General features: G+C 35.8%; 2 protein-coding genes across 2 annotated transcripts in view; both read left to right on the top strand.

The window, feature by feature from the left end:
* LOC142348328 (cation-dependent mannose-6-phosphate receptor-like) lies at positions 1-5,997 on the top strand. Its single transcript, XM_075399636.1, has 2 exons — positions 1-223; positions 4,564-5,997. The coding sequence occupies exons 1-2, from the start codon at positions 8-10 to the stop codon at positions 5,248-5,250; spliced, it is 903 nt and encodes a 300-aa protein (XP_075255751.1). The 5' UTR covers positions 1-7; the 3' UTR covers positions 5,251-5,997.
* Positions 5,998-11,687: 5,690 nt separating this feature from the next.
* Positions 11,688-17,111, top strand: part of LOC142348327 (uncharacterized) — a 70,171-nt gene continuing 64,747 nt past the window's right edge. The window contains exons 1-3 of the mRNA XM_075399635.1: positions 11,688-12,329; positions 12,783-12,867; positions 16,602-16,735. Coding sequence (XP_075255750.1) covers positions 12,023-12,329; positions 12,783-12,867; positions 16,602-16,735 — 526 coding nt within the window. The 5' untranslated portion in view covers positions 11,688-12,022. The remainder of the gene's footprint in view (positions 12,330-12,782; positions 12,868-16,601; positions 16,736-17,111) is intronic.

Raw genomic sequence — 17,111 nt, 5'->3', positions numbered from 1 at the left:
GTCTAGTATGGATCGCGTGCTGAATCTAGTTGCTTTAGTTGCTATTCTTGCTTATTCATGTTCAGCTGAAGATTTTGATTGTGAGCTGAGTGGAGCTACCTCTGACACTAATATTGACCAAGATTTGATAAAACTGGCTCACAATGTCGGATCCGTGACATATAAAGATACCGCAAACAAGGATGATTATACGATTTCTCTCTGCCAAAAAGTTGCTTCAGATGTAAGTTAAAATCTCTATTAAAAACTCAAATATTTTGAAATCTTTGCAAATTTCTATGCGACGAATTTAAATTTAAAGTCGGATCTTTTTGAAATTCGGATTATTACAGCCAAATTTTTCAATTTTTTATTGCATCCGTTTTCGAATATAGCATTTTCCTGCATATAATGTTGTTAGATTACAGTAGTCTGTATATTATGGTATCAATAAACTCATTAATAGCCGCCAAGCGATATATAGGGCTATTACTGATTTTAAGAATTTAAATTTTATTGTGTCGCTGTTTTTTTTACAATCCAAAGTACTTGTGTTGTATTAGTGTGCTGTCTTTTTTAATAACCTGTTCACGATTTTTTCGGCTTTTTCGAGTCAATGAGAAGTCAAATTAGAGCGCTGATTTTAATCACGGAGTATAAAAGGGAGCAGAAAGCGAGTTGGTTTGCAGCGTGATTTGTTTCAAGCACCTTCAAAGTGGAATGAAAAGCGATTTTTTTATAACGTGCAGCAATTTAACTGCTGTTTTCAGTGTTTCTTCTCCTGAGTGCTATTAATATGATACATATGTTTTCTAATGGCATCCATGAGCAATTGATTGAACTCGTCGGTGGGCAGCTAATGCTATTTTTTGTTACTTGGACACCATTTTTTGTCATAAAATTTTGAAAATTTTGCGTTTGCGCTTTTTTAATATCAGTTGTCTTAACACCTAGTATCATTAATGACAGCATCATTGGTTGATAATGAAGCATAAATGAACCTAATTAAGTGTTTGAGTTTATGACTATCGGTTTTGAGACTTTGACACTATTTGTTCTCAAAATTTATTAACGATTTTTGTTTTGAGTACTTTTTGTCTTATCGTTTAAGCTCATTAGGGACAGCTCTCATAGGTTGCTAATACGAATTATTTTAGTGGATTTGATTGTTTCGATTCAAAGCTGATTTCTGACTGTGATTTTTTTCTTTTCAAGAAATATCATCGACTTTCTGGAGTTTTAGTACTCAATTTGTTTCATCTCTTGGTTTCTTTAATGACAAGCCTCATCGGTTGCCAAGGATACCTAAATTAATCGATTTAGTTGTTTCAGTTTTCAGTTGTTTTTTTAATTTTTACGCATTTATTTTTCAAAAAAATTACTGATTTTTAATGTGTTTATTGTACGTATTACTATTTTTTTTAACGTAATCTCATTAATGGTAGATTTAATCGGTTGCTAATGAGTTATGAGTGAATCTAATTACTTGTTTTTTTTTCACGGCAATCGTTTTTAAGATTTTGACAACTGCTTTTTGAAGAATAAAAGTTGATTTGATCTTAAGTGTTTTTGCATTGGTCTTTTCACTTAGTCTCAAAAATAAGTCAGTTTATAGGCTCCGGTTTTAGACATTTTTTTTTTCACTGAGATACCATTTGTTTTTGAAGGGTTTAACTGAAATTGCGAATCTTGCTTTCATTTTTAGTTCTTTTGTCCATTTTTCAGCCATTAGAACTGCTGAAAAGTGTTTTATGAATTTCAGAATTTTCGTGGTTTACGAAATATTATATCTTGGTTAACGGTTTTGGATTGTAGTTTTGAGGTTCTCTCAAGTTGGCCCCACTTATTTTCAAAATTTCTTGTTCTTGTCAATTTCATTCAGTTTTTGCCTCTATTGTGCTATGTTATTGATTCCCACAAGATTATTGTATTATGCACTTATTCTAACGATGCATAAAGTCAATGTTTTTAAAAGTTGTTGTTATTTTTAGTGATTCTATAAGTACTATAATTTGGAAAAGGAAAGTTACTAGTACTTTGAATTTTCTGTTCATTTTTGCGTGTATAGGTTCAAGGGCTTTGTTTTAGATGTTGTTGCTGTATAAAAGTAATCGTATGGTCATTAGTTTAGTCAGTTCTCCGGATTGTAATTCAGGACACGTCCTGCTATTTTTCTTTAAAGATGTTTTTATAACTTTTTCCATGACTTTCACAATTTGAAGCTGGATAAACATAAAGCTCGGCGGGCATTAAGTTGCAATAGAGGACATTTGTCTGTAGTAGTCGTTTATTTGCTTAATGTGCTGAAACTGCTCCAAGGTCTAAATGCAAGGTGAAAAGGCCAGCTTTTGATATTTTTGAGCCCTGAATGCAGCAATTTTTCCTTGGTTAATTTTCTTAAATTTTTGTTATGGTTTTTTTCCCGGTGGTCCGTCAGTTTTTTGGCTGATATGCTGTGCATAATGTCGTTTAATGCAAAACTGTTTTTTGTCTACTTTTGTTGTTTATGCCAGGGTCTTAACTCCAGAGTCTTAACACCAGTGTCAATGGAGTTTTCGCTCTCCTCAGTTTCTGAATTTTGACATTCTGCAGCCTCAGGGGACAGGGAACTACTATAGGGATTGATAATAGTTTACTGAATAGTTTCTAGGGGCTCTAGGGGTTTCAAGATCTTAACACGAAATTTATCAATTTTTCTTTTTTTTTAGTTTAAATTTTTTTTGTCATGTTTTGAGTTTTTCCGGCCTCTGGAGCCAACAACTTTCTTGCTTTTTGAGATTCTCTTAGTTCTGCGCCACTGATTTTCAAAGTTTCTAATTTTTGTCGATTTTCTTCAGTTTTTGTCTCTTTTTTGTCTGATTCCCACACGATTATTGTATGTTGCACTTACTCTAAGGATGCATGGAATCAATAGTTTCAAAAATTGTTTTTAAGTGATTCTTAAAGCGCTAAATTTGGGAAAGAAAATTTTCTATTTGTTTTTGACTTTTTTGTTCTTTTTGCGCATATAGGGGCAAGGGCTATGTTGACTGTCTTAGATGTTGATGTATAATATTAATCGTAAGGTTATTTGTTTAGCCAGTTCTCTGGATTGAAATCACTTCAGATCTGCTTTTGTTCATTCGTTCATACAATTTTGATTTGCATGCTTGACGTCACTTTTCACTCTTAGTAGAACGAGTTTTCTGTTCATTCGCTTGATTACGTTTTTGATCACACTTGACTTATCTTACTCTCTTAAAAATAACTTTTGAAAAATTTAATTGTTAACTGAGTGTGTTTCACTCTAATTGGAGGTTATTTAAGAGATATCCTTTCTAATTACACCAAACATTTTTTTTACGTTAAATGTATCCGCAATGTGGTTCGGGTAGATACATGTATGCTTTTTTATTGAGCTAGTTGCTAAAATTACAAAATTGTTTTGAAGTAAGGTTGATAAACAGTTTTCTCTGCCTCTGCTTTCTTTGAAACGGTCGGTTCTTCGAGATGATTATTGGACTTTTTCGTTTTCCTTATCAGACAAAGTTCTGCATTTTGGGTATTTAAAAGTAATGAATCAGGAAATATTGTTATTTTTTTTAGTGGAGGCGATTACAAAATCCCACTAATCCCAAAGAATTTCGAGCAACACTTGATCTTTATATTTAATTGCTCTCAAACAAAGTTTGTAGTTAATTGCTCTCAAACGAAGTTTGTAGCAATTATATTAGTCCTGTTGGTCTTTTTTAATGCGATTTTGCGCGTGACCGATTATTCGTCTGACCCATTTGACTTTTTTATCTCAAAAACAGGATAAACAGGTAACACCCAGCGGGAATTAAGCTCTCTTAGAGCTTTTCAGCTCACTAGTCTCCAAGTACGTGATTCACAAACTGTTTTGTAGACTTATACTTATGGTGTGAGGGGGGGTTCTTATAAGTTGACTCAACACCCCCCCCCCCCCCCAACCCGCATCAGCCCCCACCCCCTCACTTCCCCCCCCCCCCAAATTCCTACCTCTGCACATCGTTCAGGCCGTAAGGGCCCCGTGCAGCCAAAGAACCCCTCCCATTGCCCCCTCCCCACCCCCACTGTTGCCCCCACCCCCCATCACCCCCCCCCCCCCCCGGTGTTTCATAGAACAAAGAACACTAATATTTCAAATGTGAAATTTCTGTTTTCTGCAATGAAATTATTCGTTTAAGCTACTATCGACAAAGTTATTACGTCAAATTTTAAATTTGCTGATATTTCTGACTCTCATATCAGAAACTATAGACCCTTTTCTATAATTGAACGTTTTCGAGTTCATATATCACATTATCACATTATTAGAAGCGCCTGTACACCTTTTACATTTTTAGTTGGTTGTATTGGAAACTGAAAAGCGGAGCAACACGATAAGCAGCCTCAATTTATAAAAATTTGTTTGTCTTTATATTTCCCTTTTTAAAGACCTTTGTAGGTGAATCTGTGGTTTTTCGGGTTCTGTAGTTATTCAGCCTGTAATTTGTTTTCAGAATTTTTGTTTAAATGTGAGCTAAGTTTCAAATACTTTCTCTATGCCCCGACAAAAATTTGCTTTTAATGATCGTTTTTCAGCCCGCTGTTACTTCAAAAAATGGTGACAAAAGTACTACACTCGGAGTAACCAATCAAGTTCAAACCGCACTATATGGAAACGAATGGGCCCTCATTTCATTCGGAGGGGGAGATAACTACACGGATGGAAACTGTGCCGGTAAACATAGGCGATCATACATACATATCACGTGTAACGCCCAAACTGACAAGGCCTTGGTAAAATCTGCAAAAAGCTTCATCAAAACTGGAACTTGCTATTATTTGTTCGAAATCGATACAAAGCATATCTGTAATGAACAGAACCCTAACGATAAAGACGGTCAAGATAACAAGTCAGAAGATAACAAAAAAGGCACCGATAGCCAAGACAACGGCAACAATTCACAGAAAATTGCAAAGTCAGGCGGCAGTAGTGGAATGTCATTTTTCTCAATTCTTCTCATAGTTGTTTTACTGGGAGTCTTTTTCTACTTCTCAATTGGAATCCTGTACAAGCGGATCTACCTCGATGCGAGAGGATGGGAACAATTGCCCAATTCAGAAGTATGGTTTGGTTTGGGTGATAAATGTGTGGGTTTATTGGACAGGTTGCGGTACGGTGGTGCTAGCAGACCTGACAGGTACTATAACAACATCGAAACAGGAGCCCAAGCCTTTTCTCAAGAAACGGATGATGCGAACGATGACAATTTGTTATCAATGTAAATGAAGCTCCAATTTGCAAACGTTTTCCTACTTGCAAAATCGAAAAAGCTATTTCCTACTTTTTCCATTTTTTTGAATTCAAATGTTTAATTGAGACCTGATATAAATGAAACCACATTTTCCTCACTTATAAATACCCCATTTTAACTCAATTATCTGTATTAGAATGAGTGGGCAAAAGTAGGCGCTTTTTTAACTCCAATTTTCTTTCTAAGTTTTTTAGCTGCTCTAAATATTTTGAATGAAGAACAACGAAATTGCAGAAAGTTGTATTTATAATTGTCTGAATTATCGAATTCATTTTCAGAAGAAACAGACCAGCCGCTGAATTTCCTAAAAAGTGGTTCTCCGTTGTTTTTTTAATTAAAAAGTTTCAATAGTAGGAAACCGCTCTTTTCTAAAACCTGTCTCCAGTTTTAGTCATGGTGATACATTTGACTTTTGCTGATACTTCCCATGTTGTGCTATGAGTTCCCATTCTCCTTGTCTATCTTATTGATATTATTTGTAGTGCATATAGATGCCTTATTTTGCAGTAAGGATATATCACTTCTCGTTATAATTCATTTGTTCCCATAGTTTACCATCTGTATTTTTCTCGCCTCTCTCGTGCAGAACATCCTAAGAACATTAATATTTTTTTTTAAAAATCTGAAACATGTAAATTAAAATAACCACCTGGTTAATCATACATGCTAAATATTTGCAAGAAAAATATTCGTTTTTGGGGAATTTTTCCTTAGTTTACAATAATCAAACACCAATATATGCTACCATTTATAATTCTTGACTATTTTGGTATACCCAAATGTACAATAATTGCGCATTTTTGCTAAGAACTTCTATAGAAACGCAACTCTACTAACGTTTTTCAATTATTTTTTTAAAACAATTGAAAAATTGTAGCATAGTTCTACTGAATCATGAAAACTACACTGATTAGCTTTCGTAAACAATTATTTGACAGTCCCTATTTTGGTGTGCAAACCAAATTTGGCTCTGTTTAGGTTTTGCATTGGTTCATTTCTTTGCATAATTATCGGGAGGTGGGTTAAGAAAACAGATGGGTACTATCACTATCATCAATGTGTTTTGTAAATATCTCCTTGAATTCATTTTGAAACTTTTTGTATTTTGAGAATTCAACATAGTTCTGTATATAGCAAATTTAAATACTTTTGCTTTTCTTGTTCTTGCTTTAATATAGTTGTACTTTGAAATATAATTTACTAATCCCTTTTATTATTTCCTTCGATTGACCTGATTTGATTGCACGTGATAGCACGTATTACGGTACAAAGTTTGAACAGAGGATGACGATCTAACTGAATGGCTGTTAAGCAGAATGCGTTTAAATGAGAAACACAGCATAGTAATTCCTTGTCACTGGTTCGTCAAGTTAGTTTTACAGAGGTCAATTTTTCAAACGACATCTTCAGTCAAATGGCTTACCGAAGACTTTGAGACCACGAAGAGATGTAAATTTGTTGGGGATTTCGGTTAAACCGTGCAGAAATCTGGTCTTAATCATGTGTCGCCCAACAAGTACAGGACAACAGTCCATAGGAAAATCATTTTTGACACCTGGAAATTCAAATAATATCAACGAACGCTAAAACGTTCAATTTTATATATAGATGAGCTCTGTGAAGTGCATTGAGCAAAGATTGTACCCAGAGAGAATTTGAAATATCCATTCCTCAGCTGAGAGCCATATGGCAAGATTACAAGTTTCTTCTCAATTGAATAAAACAATGCTGTTTAATATAACTAACCAACGGATCTGATGTTCAATGAATCTGAAACAGGTTGCTCTGTGAAGAAAACCAGGATGTCATCGGATATCTTGCTTATGCAGATGAGCAATAGAAGGAAATATTGAACCAATTCAATGGAGCTGTCAAAATTGAGATGTTTTCCGAAGACTGAAGTTCTTATTTTGATTCTAATGCCCTAGACGAAGAAATTATTGTTAAGGTCCAAATATCTCAGACTGATGAAGCCACTGATTCAGATATGAGCAAAGTTGTAGCAATTAACAGCAAAATAATTGATAATAGTAAAGCTGATGGCGAAGTTAGTGGCTCAACTTGGATGAAATGAGGTCTTGAGACAAGTGGCACAAGCAAGATAGCAAGTGAGTGCTCTCTCCTCAATATACCTTCTCTTATGGCCATGAAGATCAATTACAAAAGGGTGAATCGATAAACAGGAATTGATAGATCCTCTTAAGAGATAAAGACAGCTGAGGGCCAGAAGGATCATACTTTAGGTCAGCCTCTAAGAGATACGAAGGAGACCCTAAGCTTCTTTCCTGAGTTTGAAAGATTCGGGAGACTTGCTCCAACGATTGGCTACACGGACTTTAAATTAATTTGAATAGGCTGCAGGTTAATATTACTGGGAAAAGTATTGTTGCTAAATTTGGAAAATAATCGAGTAGACACCTAAGAACTTGCTCGCTGAAATTGAACTCGCAATTTAGCTGCTGACCACTGCTACAATAAGCAGAATTGGCCTTGAAGTGAAATCATTGAATTGGGATGGCCGGAGAACAAAGGCTCTCAACCCAATGATTCCGCTCGACCTAGGTATCCCGTGGGCCCGTTTTATGAGTGTGAATTGTCTGATCTGATCAGTCTGACTCAAAAGTCTGTTGAATGCCAATATATGTTTGTATAGGTAGTGATGTCCAACATTGAGAGGTGCCAGCACAGCTCACTAGGAAATAAAGAAAAGGAAGAAGACAACCGCAGATGGATGCAATAAGTAGATCGCAATTGAAACCGATAATTGAGATCTTACTGTCTTCAATAATTAAACTGAGTTATTTAAAATCATGATTGACATTACTGATAAATTAATCGTTTACTTTCATTACAAGACTTTTTACTTGAATTGCAAAATTTTTCCGCAAAATTTGAGAGTCAAAGTTTTTAGAAGTTTGTGGACGTGGAATCTTCTTTCTAACCAAATACTTTTTTTGGATTTGATTTTAAAAATGCCACCTTCAATCGTAAGCACATTTTGTTTTGTTTGTCGGAAAATTGGGTTAGGGAACCAGTGTAGAAAAGCATGGTTTTCAGTTAAAGACAACAAATTAGACAAGCTTACTTTGTACAAGTGTTTTGTATTTTGCACGATGAAAGAGCGTTAGACATTTCTTGCTTTTGGCGAACAAACTTTTTTATTGATCGATTCATGGTTGAACGTACGCTTAAGTTCTGAGTTTTTTAAAATAAAAAACTAAAGCTTAAAGGAAATTTGGTTTGGTCAGTTAGGTTTGGTTAGGAGTTCTTGATCCGTTTTCATTCACTTTGTACTGCTAGCGATTGCTGGAATTTTATCAACAATGTTAGGGGGAAAATAACAAGCTGTAAATATTGCTGATAAATTAATCGAAAATTCTTGAATTCGGTGAAGTGGGTGTTTATGATACAAAAATTGCAGATTATTTTGTGTTTTCATACTTAGGTCAGTTTTTTAGAAAGAAAAATGAAGCATCGAGCTTTGCTCTTGGCGACTCATCTTTAGGTTTTGGCCAGTAGAGACATATTTCAACAAGCCAACTGGTCCTTGTAAAGTACTTGCATGGGCTATTATTGACGGGAAGCAAATATTGGCCCCACATGACGTTCGTACTAAAATCAATGCATCAAGTCTGTGTATTTCCTGTGATGCTTAAAAGAGCTGTCATAGCCCACTTCTTGAACACGATGACGTCTTGTGCCCTGTAAACTACCTTCCTTGATAACTACTTTTTCCAGAACGATAGAAAAAAGCTTGCTTAAACGAATCAAATTTTTATTGATAGTAGGAAATTACCTTCGCCGGTTCAGTTTTTTGGATCAATAGGTTAAATTTGAACGTCGAAAATTTAGCCTATTAGCTCCTGCATAAGTGTCAACGATTGGGAGACTGGAATTGTCGTACAGTTATAGTTGAAACATGACCGACTAACGTCGGGTGAATTGCTCTCAAATGAGCGGTTGGCTTCGTCTTTAGCTAGCCACTGTTTAGTGAGTCTAGCTTTTGCTTAATTGAAGGGGCTTGCGTTGAGCGCAGCAGGGGGTAGGATGCACCGAGGGCAACGGTGGTAGGGTTGTTGGCTGCACGGGGCCCTTACGGCCTGAACTATGTGCAGGGGTGGCGATTGGGGAGGGGGTGAAGCGAGAGGGGGGCTGATCTGGTTGGGAGGGGGGTTCAACCTCTAAGAACCGCCCTTCATACCATAAATTTAAGTCTCCAAAACAGTTTTCCAAGTGTGATTTACATACTTGGAGAATAGTGACTGAACGGACTAATATAATTGCTAAAAACTTTGTTTGAGGGCAATTAAAAATAAAATCAATATAAATACTTGGGTGTTGAACTGTTCAAACGCAAGTGCAAAAAATAATGAAAACTAAGTCGGTTGGTATCAAACCCGATGAAGTTGTACATCGATTACCTAGCACTCTATTACATATGCTTTTCCACGCCTTGTAATTGGTCACTTGATTTTTTCTTCTTTGTTTCTTCCAAAGCAGTTCACCTTTGGTGCTTTCTGTGGCGGAACAGATGAATTTTGCTCTGAAGTTTGTATGTTCGGTCGCAGTATAAAATGAAATGATTTAAGAAAAAGAAAAATATGGGCATAAGACGACTGATTGAGTTAAAAACCTTAGCGCACTTATTAAGCCTTTCAACACCAGCTTCAATTATCTACGGCCACTTATATTTAACTTGCGTACTGACCAAATACTCTATGTAGACTTATTCATTTCTTCATGCTCTTCTAAATCATGCTCATCATCATCAATCTCATGTATCGTTGAAGTGGAACTCACTACCATTGCACCTGCGAGATTCAGTTGTAAAATTAGTTATTAAAAATATTTTATAGCCAGAGAACGCGGCAGTTCCTATTCAACAAGCTAGCACATGGTTTTCCACTTCAATCAACCTGTTCACTGTTAAAATTTCGTGTATTTATAAATCATTTACACTTGTATATTTAGCATCAGCTATCCCTATATATTAATATAGTGTTTCTCAGTCGATATTTCTCTCTCTCTCTCTCTCTCTCTCTCTCTCTCTCTCTCTCTCTCTCTTGCTATCTCTAATAAAGACCAATTATGATGTCAAAACACAAAAAACTGCCTTTGCAATTGTGTCAAAAATTTAAAGTATCGCACGATCTTTATAAGGAAAGTGCAAAGTCAATGGAAGTCAACTTCTGGCTGTGTAAATAGTAGGATCTTTGTGACCCCCAGTACGTTATGCTCCCTCCAGTTACAGAGCACGCGTCATTTCCATTTAAATCGTTATGTAAAAATATGGCACATGTGTTTGGGGGTGCATAATAATATGCACCCAATAATCTGGGGGGGGGGGGGGCACAAACGGAAAAGATCAAATAGTAACCTCTTTCGCGTTAACTTTTGGCACTGCAGAATTTTTGCAATTTAAAACGTGCACATGTGTGTTTAAAGTATTGGTTAAGTAATCCTAGTTGAAGGATCCTCAGTTCTGCAATTACGTTACTTTGTTCGGTGCTTAAAACATTCGCGTTCACATTTTAAAGTGCCGAAAGTCTGTAGTGCCAGAAGTTCCTACTTAGCCAGTTGACTTCCGTTGACTTTCGTCATTTTAAAACGTGCGCGTTTCGTGTTTAGAGCATGGTTACGTGACTCTGCAGAAGTCATTACGAAATTCTGACACGCCAGAAGTTCTGAGTGACTTCAGGCAGAGTCACTTAACCATTACTTAAAACACGCTCTTGGACCTTATAAAATGAAATTTCATGGCAGTGAATGCTGAAGTCACTTTGAAGTTCTGGCGTCACACCTCCAACCGCTACCCGTTTCCCGTTTAAACGCCAAAAATTATCAGTCCATTCAAATAGTCACGTATTCTATGCTTAAAACTGGCAACTTGCAGAATGCCGAAACTTTATGGAATTCAAACTTCTGGCACTGCAGACTTTCGGCAGTTTAAACCTTACTTGATGATTCAAAACGCAGCAATCAATATACGGATTTTTTCCGTCTGTTTCCACGTAGCTTACTGGGAGCATATTATTTGCACCCTCCCATACGCACGTGCAATATTTTTACATAATGATTTACTATATAATGGCACGTGCTCTATAACTGGGGTTGCATAACGTACTAGGGGCACAAACTGAAAAGATCCCAATATGTACGTGTTACATATATTGGATAATTGAGTTATTGGATAGTTAGTGTTGATTGAAAAGTTTTGATCACTTTGTGTTATTATAGCTGAAACTTCGATGCGGCTCAACGTAGTCAACTTGTTCGCAATTTGTTGACTAAGTTGCACAAGTGGAAACCACGTAGCAATATAAATGTTTTTACTGCAATTTTGTCTAAGTTTCTTGCCCACGTAGTTGCCTTTCCTTGTTACAATGGCAAGTGTCGAGAAAAAGCGTCTAATTTTTTCCTCTGATGCTCAAAATACGTTAGAACTTAAATCCTAGTAACCATCGTGCTTTGTGCCCATCACTCGGTCGCAAGCAGCCTCGTGTCAGGCCACTAAGTCCCCCGGTCGACTAACATTTGTGTTCTAAGCTAAAAACAATCACGTGAATCTGTAAATCAATCTTGCATTGTGCATGCAATAATGTTGCCGCCTTCATTAATGTTTTTCAATATCGATTTAGCGGTACCTTGATTTGCGGGTAGTTTTGCACTTGAGCCAGTGAAACAACATTGAAAGAAATCGAAAACAAATTGTCAGAAATAACTATTAAGAAAAGAGAAAAAGTATGAGTGCAAATGGAGTCAACAATGCTTGTGAAAAATATCCGCCTGCAGAATCTGATGAACCAGATAAATTGCCATTGACAGACACCAATTGTAAGGATATATCAAGAAACAATAAAGGGGAAAGTTATCTAGATTTGAGCGCTGGAAAGCTGGAAATGCTATCTAAAGAGTCCAAAAGCCAGGGAACGATTTCTGAAGAACCTAACATATCTGTCAGTGATTGTGGAAAGAAACTAGCTAAAGACGCAGACACGAGAAATAAATCAGTCAGCTCCATTGAGTCACTCGAAGCTGAGATGATGAAAGGCATCTGTTTCCTGACTGCTTTTTTGAGACATCCCAAACCTGATTTTGATATCTCGTTTTGCTCCAACTTCATATTTTTTAATTTATCAAATCTGTCCCCCGTCCCAGCGTAGGAGACAAAATATATTTTAGTTTATTAGACAACTGATTGATTAGTGCGTTACAATTGCTCATATAAGCAGTCGAAAATTGGGTATTGTATAGGTAATGTGGCTGCTGAAAGTCAACAAGGGGTCATTGTTTTGTTGGAGTGCCAGTCCAAAAGTGCTCATTTTTTTAAAAGAATCGTGTTCTTGCTGGATGTCTGGATCTTTTCCTCTAAAGTCCTCTATATCTTAAACGGGAAAATTTTGTGATACAACACGATAAACAGCTCTTGTGCGAAAATATATGGAAATTAGATCTAGATTATAGCGTTCATGTAATTAATTAGGAAACTGTTGATCTCTTAAGTTCATCAACAGCTGCAGGAAGCCGAGATGAAGCTGAAAGAGACTAACAAGCAGCTGAATAAAGCCAAAAAAGCAATTATGCTGAAGCAAGTCATGCACAGGCAACGATGACCGAAGTCTAATATAGTGGCTACTGTTTTAGAAGTCACATCTCTCAATAGATACTCGAACGGTCAGAAAGTTATTTTAATCTAGAAATATTTTGGCTTAATAGTCTATTCTTTTTCAAAATGGGGCAATATCTCTCTGCTTCGTCTTTTTTCGTCTTCACTCAAATTTCCACTTTTTGTGTACGCATCTCGGAGAAGAATGAGTAAGATCATTTTGATTTTGATTTGAAAAAAAAATTGCGGCTTATTGAAAAAGCGAATCTAATATTTAGAAAACTTGAATATGATCTCCGGGGAAGGGGTTACGTATCTTTAAATATCAGTAACCTTTGGTATCTTTTGTATTTCAAAAGCTAGCTAATTGAAAAAAGTGCTAAGTTTAATTGCTCTTGAACGAAATTTGAAGCAATTATTATCGTATTTTAATGCGTGTGTATTTTTATACAATACTTTCGCTTGACCGTTTTCATGTAGAACACTTTGATTTCACTTCTCGAGTGACTCTTTTACGCTTCACCATTCGATTTTTTGGGTGATTTGCAAGCATTCAGAAATTAAGACTCTTGCTAAAATGAAGCCGATTGTGAGCGATGAACGTGCACTGCCCTTGAAGTGTAGTGCTTAATGTCATCTACTCCATCCGAGAGGTTGCGATTTTGAACATCTACCTAGTCAACAGTTTTTGCGCCCTAAAAGTTTCTGTAACCTCTGCCACTTCTAAATTGTTTGCCTCGTGAGAAAATCTAAGTAGTTGCAAAGTTATATGCCCTAATTCTTGAATATTAGTCTTGAGTTTTTGATTTTGAATACTAATTTTGAAAAGCCTTATTAGGTTTTTCTCCTTATAGAGCTTATTTGTCTCATAAAACTGACTGTCCGAATCTAACCCAAAAAGTCTAGTGGTCTATTAAGGGACTGGTGGTCGATCTGTCTATTTTTTTCTATATTTGTTTCAATTCATGTAACGCCACAAGCGTCTATCGCGGCTGTTTTCCGGCAATCTGCCGGCTATGTTTTAAATCTTGTGAACTGACGGAAAACTGGTATATTCTCTAACTAACTATTTGTATTTATTTCTCTGGCATTATTGATTTGCTTTAAGATTTTGGTCATGAGGCTAAGTAAGTTGAGACAATGAGAGTATTAGTATTGGCTTCTTGAGATAAAGAAAGCAACATGTTAGTTGTAAACGGAATTTTTTTATCAAAAAAGTTGGATTTTTCCGATTTCTCTATATTTTTCAGTTTCATCATTTTTATCTATAAATCGTTTATTTAACTATGAAAAACATGTCTGGTTCCTGCAGAGGTAGTTTTCAAAAGAATATCGAACGAACATGAGATACTTATCAGAAAACAACCGAAAAGGTTTTCATGAAAAAAGAGGAAGAATTAGAATAATATCCAAGGCTGCTCGTTCTTAATTTAGCTTAGATTATTATGCTCTCAGGTAATTAGATTTCTTTTCATCTGAAAGTTTGAGAGCTTGGGATAGTTGAAAGGGAAAATGTGACAGCTTTACTTGATAATTTTGGTTTTTTAATCCCTATGCTTATTTAAAATATCAAGTCTACTTTTTGAGACGAAATGTAGTTTGACAGACGGCGCACAAAATTGATGTACTATAATTCATTTATTTATAATAATAATAATAATAATGAATTTAACTAAATTTGGTTGCACCAAGCTTAGTACGTCCCTAACGGGGCTTGAATTTGGTTTCCCTCAAACACTGTCCATCCATATGGGTACAATTTGTAATTAAAATTCTTCTTAGCTAAATCAAATAGATATTCTTTGACTTCTTTTTTGAATTTGTGAGGACTTGAATATGGGTTATAGTTGGGAAAATCACGCGCCAGTGACATCGAATTGTTGAAGTTTGTAACTCGTTGGAAAAAATTTGATCGGCAACGCTGGCGATTACATTCGTTTGAGTATAAAAATATTTTCTCGTTTGATCGTGTTTTCGGATGTCCATTCCTTATTTGCCAAAATTGCTCTGCCTCAAGTGGAAGTTTTCTTGTCAAAATTCTGTTCAAAACTACGAGATCCAAAAAGACAAGTTGATATGTGATCGGAAGTAAATTTACTGATCGAAGACAATCATTGTATTCTTTATCAGTAAAATGACTGTTTGATTGTATCCATTTTAAACTTTTTCTCTGAAGCCTTTCCATTTGCCTGACGCTAGTTTTACTGGCATACCAAACATTTGATCCATAAAACAAGATTGATATAATGTAAGTTTTGACTAGGTTGCATTTAACTGACAATTTTGTTTCACTTGGAATTGATCTCTTTAGATAAGCAAGCTTCTGATTGGCTTTTCGTAGAACAAAACTTAAATGATAGTCCCATGACAAATTTTCGGAAAAATATATGCCCAGGTCTTTGAAGTGTATTTCCTGTGGGATGTTTCTATGGCTGGGAAGACGCAAAATTTGCTTGTTTTGATTTTTACGTAAGGAAAATTGCACTTTTTTAAATTTATCGAAATTGAAGTTTAACCGATTCTCCTTGCTCCACACAATGGCATTTTCAATATCTTTTTCCAGCTGCATTTTATTGTCTACAGTGCTGACGATTTTTGTGTCATCCGCGTATAAAAAGCACTCGTTGACAATTATTTTGGGTAGGTCATTTATATAAACGGAAAAAAGAAACACAGTGAAAATTGACCCTTGAGGCCCACCGCTGGTGATCGGTCGAAAGTCCGATTTTCCGCAAGATATTACAACTCTCTGTTGTCGATCTGTTAAATATGACGCAAAAAACCTCAAGAAAGCACTATCAAATCCCATTCGACATAATTTTACAAGTATGTTATAATTGATGGTGTCAAAGGCTTTTGCTATGTCTAGATACACTGTCATTGGCATTTTGTTGGCTTCAAGTAACTCATACAACCTGTTGCAGTAGACAAGTAATTGAGTGATGGTTGAACGATTTTTCCTAAAACCATGTTGCTCTACGCAAAGCTTTTGTCGCAGAAAGATTGAGAACTGTTTATACACCATACGCTCAAATAGTAGTGACAAGGAGCTAAGCATGGCAATCGGTCTGTAGTTTTTGATATCTAATTCAGGGAATAAATTGCAAAAGAAAAAAATCTCTTATGAAGTATCAAAAACAGTTCCCTATGCTCTTTAGGTCTCATTTGTGGATCTCCTAATTCTATAACTGGAATCTCTGTAGAAATTTCAACTGATGACAAACAGGTTTCATCAATAGTCGATATATATAAAACAACACAAATTCTGAAGAAAGTGAAGATTTCGAAACTCACGTTATCGTTTTTTTTGCTGGATTCCAACTTTATCGTCGACAAAATTTCCCTAATTACAGTTTTTCTTTTGAAATTGATAAATGTAGAAATGGTGAAAAAAGTGATTCTGTTTGAAAGTGAAATTGACTTAATTTTCAAAGACGTGTTTGTTTCTGCTTTACTAATATATATTAGCGTTAATTTTTTTAGACCTCTATTGGTTGACAGTCAAACCTTTCAATTGATGAGAAGAGTGTCCTTGAAAGTCTTCTTAAAATTTTTAAAAATTTTCATATTGCTTTGCAATCATTTCCTTGACTCTGCTAATTTTTGAATTTTATTACCAATTTGTGTGAAATAAAATCCCGATAAAAATTAAGGTACCCTTATTAATATTGAAAAGTTCAATAGTTTCTCACTGCTGTGCATGAACTGGGGCGCAGAGAGAGTGAGATGGAAGAGGCAGAGGATGAGAAAGAGGAGTTGCTTGCAAAGCTCTCGGCTCTGAAGAGAAAGAGGTCTCAGAACTTGAAAGAAGCCTGTGAACAACTCAAGCGTATTCTCAAGGAAATAGAAGGAACGTGTTGTCATATGCTAACCCTAGTGACGAAAAAATTTAAAATCTTGCAAGAATCTTGCAAGGGAATGCATAGTTCTTCCATTTTTCTTGCAAGATTCTTGCAAGATTTGTATCCATCTTGCAAGATTCTTGCAAGATTTGCATCCATCTTGCAAGATTCTTGCAAGATTTTGAATCCATCTTGCAAGAATCTTGCAAGATTTTGAATTTACATTTACCTTTTTGTCCTGGTTACCTGGCCACTTTTTTGCTGTTGGTTGAGCTGAAATAGTTAATCAACTGTCGGAAAATCTTCTGAAGTCAAGTTAAAACATGACTTTTTTGAGATTTTCCAGTATGATTTTTGTGGTTCATCCCTCCTCCTTTTTCATTC

Source organism: Convolutriloba macropyga, chromosome 10 (genome assembly GCF_964194025.1).
Source record: "Convolutriloba macropyga chromosome 10, txConMacr16.3, whole genome shotgun sequence".
NCBI classification, from domain to species: domain Eukaryota; kingdom Metazoa; phylum Xenacoelomorpha; order Acoela; family Convolutidae; genus Convolutriloba; species Convolutriloba macropyga.
This window is presented reverse-complemented; position numbering and strand designations above follow the sequence as displayed.